The sequence below is a fragment of the Diaphorina citri genome, unplaced genomic scaffold (genome assembly GCF_000475195.1).
Source record: "Diaphorina citri unplaced genomic scaffold, Diaci psyllid genome assembly version 1.1 scaffold1776, whole genome shotgun sequence".
Classification (NCBI taxonomy): Eukaryota; Metazoa; Arthropoda; class Insecta; order Hemiptera; family Psyllidae; genus Diaphorina; species Diaphorina citri.
Genome location: NW_007379202.1, coordinates 961 through 4,611, shown reverse-complemented (window position 1 = coordinate 4,611; position 3,651 = coordinate 961). Strand labels below are relative to the sequence as shown.

General features: G+C 35.5%; 1 protein-coding gene across 1 annotated transcript; it reads left to right on the top strand.

The window, feature by feature from the left end:
- Nucleotides 1–282: 282 nt before the first annotated feature.
- On the top strand, nt 283–1,868 carry LOC103517194. The gene has a single exon (XM_008482217.2). The coding sequence runs from the start codon at nt 285–287 to the stop codon at nt 1,800–1,802; it is 1,518 nt and encodes a 505-aa protein (XP_008480439.1). The 5' UTR covers nt 283–284; the 3' UTR covers nt 1,803–1,868.
- Nucleotides 1,869–3,651: the final 1,783 nt, after the last annotated feature.

Sequence of the window (3,651 nt, the reverse complement as noted above, 5' to 3'; positions counted from 1 at the left end):
ATGCAATAAAAACCAAAAAGGGACGTATTTTTGGTCCTACACCGCACCGCGCCGGTAGTCTCAATAAAGTCTTTGTAGAAAAAAAAAACTTCAAATAAATATCTATTGTACTTAGTATAAATATTATAACCATTAAAGACACCATTCTCAGAATATTCATAATTCCATTGTACCTACTTCTTTGAGTCATAAAAAATTAAATATTTTATATCTTATTTCTCTGGATATAATTTCCACGGTACTCAAATTTTCTGACACTTGTGGCTTCGTTGTTGTTTCAGATAATGGGCAGAAACAGGCGGAGAAAAGCACACAACAAAGAGAATAAGGAGAGAAGAGTGGAGGATAATAACAACAAGAAGAAAGTGGATGATGTGAAAATCATTGATTTGAATAGTAAGTTAAAGGATGATGAGGATGAAGGAACACCGTTGTTAAGTAAATCAGTAGGGACGCAAGTCTCAGTTGTCGAAAACTGTACCTCGAATGGTACGCAAACATCTCAGGAGAATACGAAACTCAAGACTACTCAGTCACCAGAGCCTCATCTTATTGGTCTAAATCCCAAGACCAAACCGACCTTGCGGCATAGAGACTATTATCTCCATTACCTATGCCATGTTTGTAAGACAATTCCGAAATCATCACAGAAAGTAAGTTGCGCTAAATGTAAATTGGTGACTTACTGCTCAATGGAACACAAGCGAGAACATTGGCCTAGCCATGCCGATGTGTGCCAAGCCCTTGGGGAGCTATTCCAACAGACAAACTTCAAAAATGTCACGCCTGATGACTTCCGGAAAATCCGCGTCAATATGTTGGAACAATGTGAAAAGGCGATTGAGAGACCTTTGGAAAAGTCTGAGAAAGAAATCATTCTCTATTATAATCGATGCTTTGAATGTTATGAACGAGATGATAATCTTCTGAAAAGTTGTAACATTTGCAAGCACATTAGTTTTTGTAAAGATCATGCCATTCAAAAGAATCATGACAAGTATTGCTCTAGTCTCGTAGTGTACAGAGATATTGTGCTTCATATTATTGGAGATGACTTGGTATCTATTTACTTCCCAGATACATTTTCAAAGCAGTTTGAAGAAGTTGACATGAAGACATTGTGCTCAAAAGAGACAGACAGTGATCTAGAGAGTGCGTTTCTATCAGAGTTAGCAACAAGTCCACTCTCAGTATTACGATCTTTGAAACTAGTGTTTGGCAGCTTTAAAAATGTACCAGGGAAACTGTGCATACACGTGATAGGAGCTGAAAATGATTTCGAATTAAGTGCCATTGAGAAGTGGGAAATATTTCTAGCTCATTATCTTTCATGCAGTGAGATAATTTTGGTTTTCATCGGTCCTGAACTTTTTCAAGAGGGTTCAACGCATTTCACATCTTGCGAAGAGTGTGAAGTCTGGAATAAAAGAATTATCATGAAGTTCCATGGAAATGTTCTCTATCATGATTATGTGCAGGGACCAGACTTTGTTAAACCAGATTTAATTTGCAGTTTTAACCCAGGTATTTACAGGAGTACTGGATTCAATCAAACCGACACATGGGAAGAGACCATTATTCAGATTTTACGTCAAGATGTCCCAGTATTGATCACAGCTTATACTGAAATCGAAATACTGAAAGATGTGGAAAGGATTGAAAAAACTGCGAAACTCCATTTCCTCCAAACACCTAGCCTAAATGAGTTTTCTAGTTTGAAACCGTTCCTAAGCTTTGTCAATGATGAGGTTAGTCCCATTATTTTTAAAAATCATTTTTATACAGTTTTCAAGAAATGCTAGACGGTAATAGATGGTATGTATTTATGTAGTCTAGTCTAGTCTAGTCTATGTATAGAATAAATGATGTCTCAGTGTATAAAAATACAATATGAATTAAAACTAAATTATATTTTTAGTTACATTATTTGGTCTAGTTTTCTTCCCTGTATAATTTATCTATCATCTAGGTACAAGTTGGTGCTATGGTTTTGGGAACCACTACAACCCTTTACAGACTGTCTGTTCTTAACGTAAATGGGACGAAATGGGTGATTAACACCTAGGGCAATATCCACTCTTCCTAATCTTAACTGTGTGGGTCCGGTTTTGTATCATTCATGGAATTCAGAGACACAATATTGATTCATAATACATGTGAGTTAATTTCACACCTTTTTTAATTCGAAGGGATATACTCTATGAAGCGTGAAAGGGAAATGCTTGGATCTTGGACCCAGGTAGGTTGCCTTATTTAGATTCATTCATGTAAAAGTATCTATTACAAAAGATTAACATCATGCTGAGAAACGATTTGATGGGGAGAAAACCAGTTTAACCAACTCAACAATTGATTTTATGCTTTGCGTCTGTTTTCTCTGAAATCACACATTTGAGAATAAATTTGTAGTTAGCACTCGAGAGTACGGACTGTTTTTATGAATGAAGAGATGAATGGTAAACTGTGAATGGCATTTGAACAAGTTTCCTGTCTTACCTTTCCTATTCTTCTCCTAGTTTTCTAACCATTTCAAGATTAGGAATACCTACTAGGATACATAATAGCAAAGAAATACCTCTGCGTACCTATAACTACTTTAAAAAATCCATTTTCTTTAGGAATGTTTTGGAATTCCATCACTATTAGGTACTTCCTTTGAACTGAGGATTGATTGAAAAAAAAGAGGATAATCTCTCATAAAGAAGTGACCGCTTTGGTAAATCAGGGAGCCTATGTGACAGAAATAAAGAGAACGAGAGATCGAGACAAAAATAACACTTTTAGTGGATGTGCCAAAAATACAAAACGTTATAGCTGGACCAATCTCCGTAGTACGAAGGCGAAAGAGAACTGAAAACTTTTTTTTTCCTAGAAAGTAAACAAAGAATAGGTACCTACTACTAACTGTTATGTTGATTTAATTTTTATGTACCTACTTAGTGGAGGGACAGTTTCATTTTTATGGGGCTAATTTACAACCTAAGTACCACCCCAATAAATTATGTTTAATTGTCCATTTGTTTGGGGTTTCTAAACGTCACCTTTTTTCCTCTTTGGAGGGTAAAAGAAATATTTGAGGGATGTTTTAGTTTGAAGAATCGGTATTGTCCTTACGGCTTACCTTTTGATAGTTTTGAAGTAAACCGCTTGTTTTAAGTGTGAATAAATTTGTCATGGTCCCTTTTCTCGTTCTTTGATTTAGGTAACTTTAACACCGTGTTGTTTTTTTATAGTTTAGTGTGAATAAATTTGTCATGGTCCCTTTTCTCGTTCTTTGATTTAGGTAACTTTAACACCGTGTTGTTTTTTTATAGTTTTTTTTTTCTTTGTGAGAATTTTATTACCTATAGGAGGTAGGTAGGTTCGTTGTTTGTATTAGAATTTGTAGGTAAGTACAAATAAGTTGGTAAGTAGGCAATACACTTGTATTTTGCTTTCTACAATTATTTTGAGAATGTCTGGACGAAACGGTCGGTACCTACCTCCATACCTACCGAAATTTCGTAGAGCAGTTACCTACAACTACGTACCTTTGTGAGAGGTCATTGTATTCCATCGCAGAATAAGTACATCTGTCCTCTCTACACAAATAATACCATTAGAAACATGTCGTCTTGTCAATTCAATCTTTTCTCATTCCTTGTGCATTTC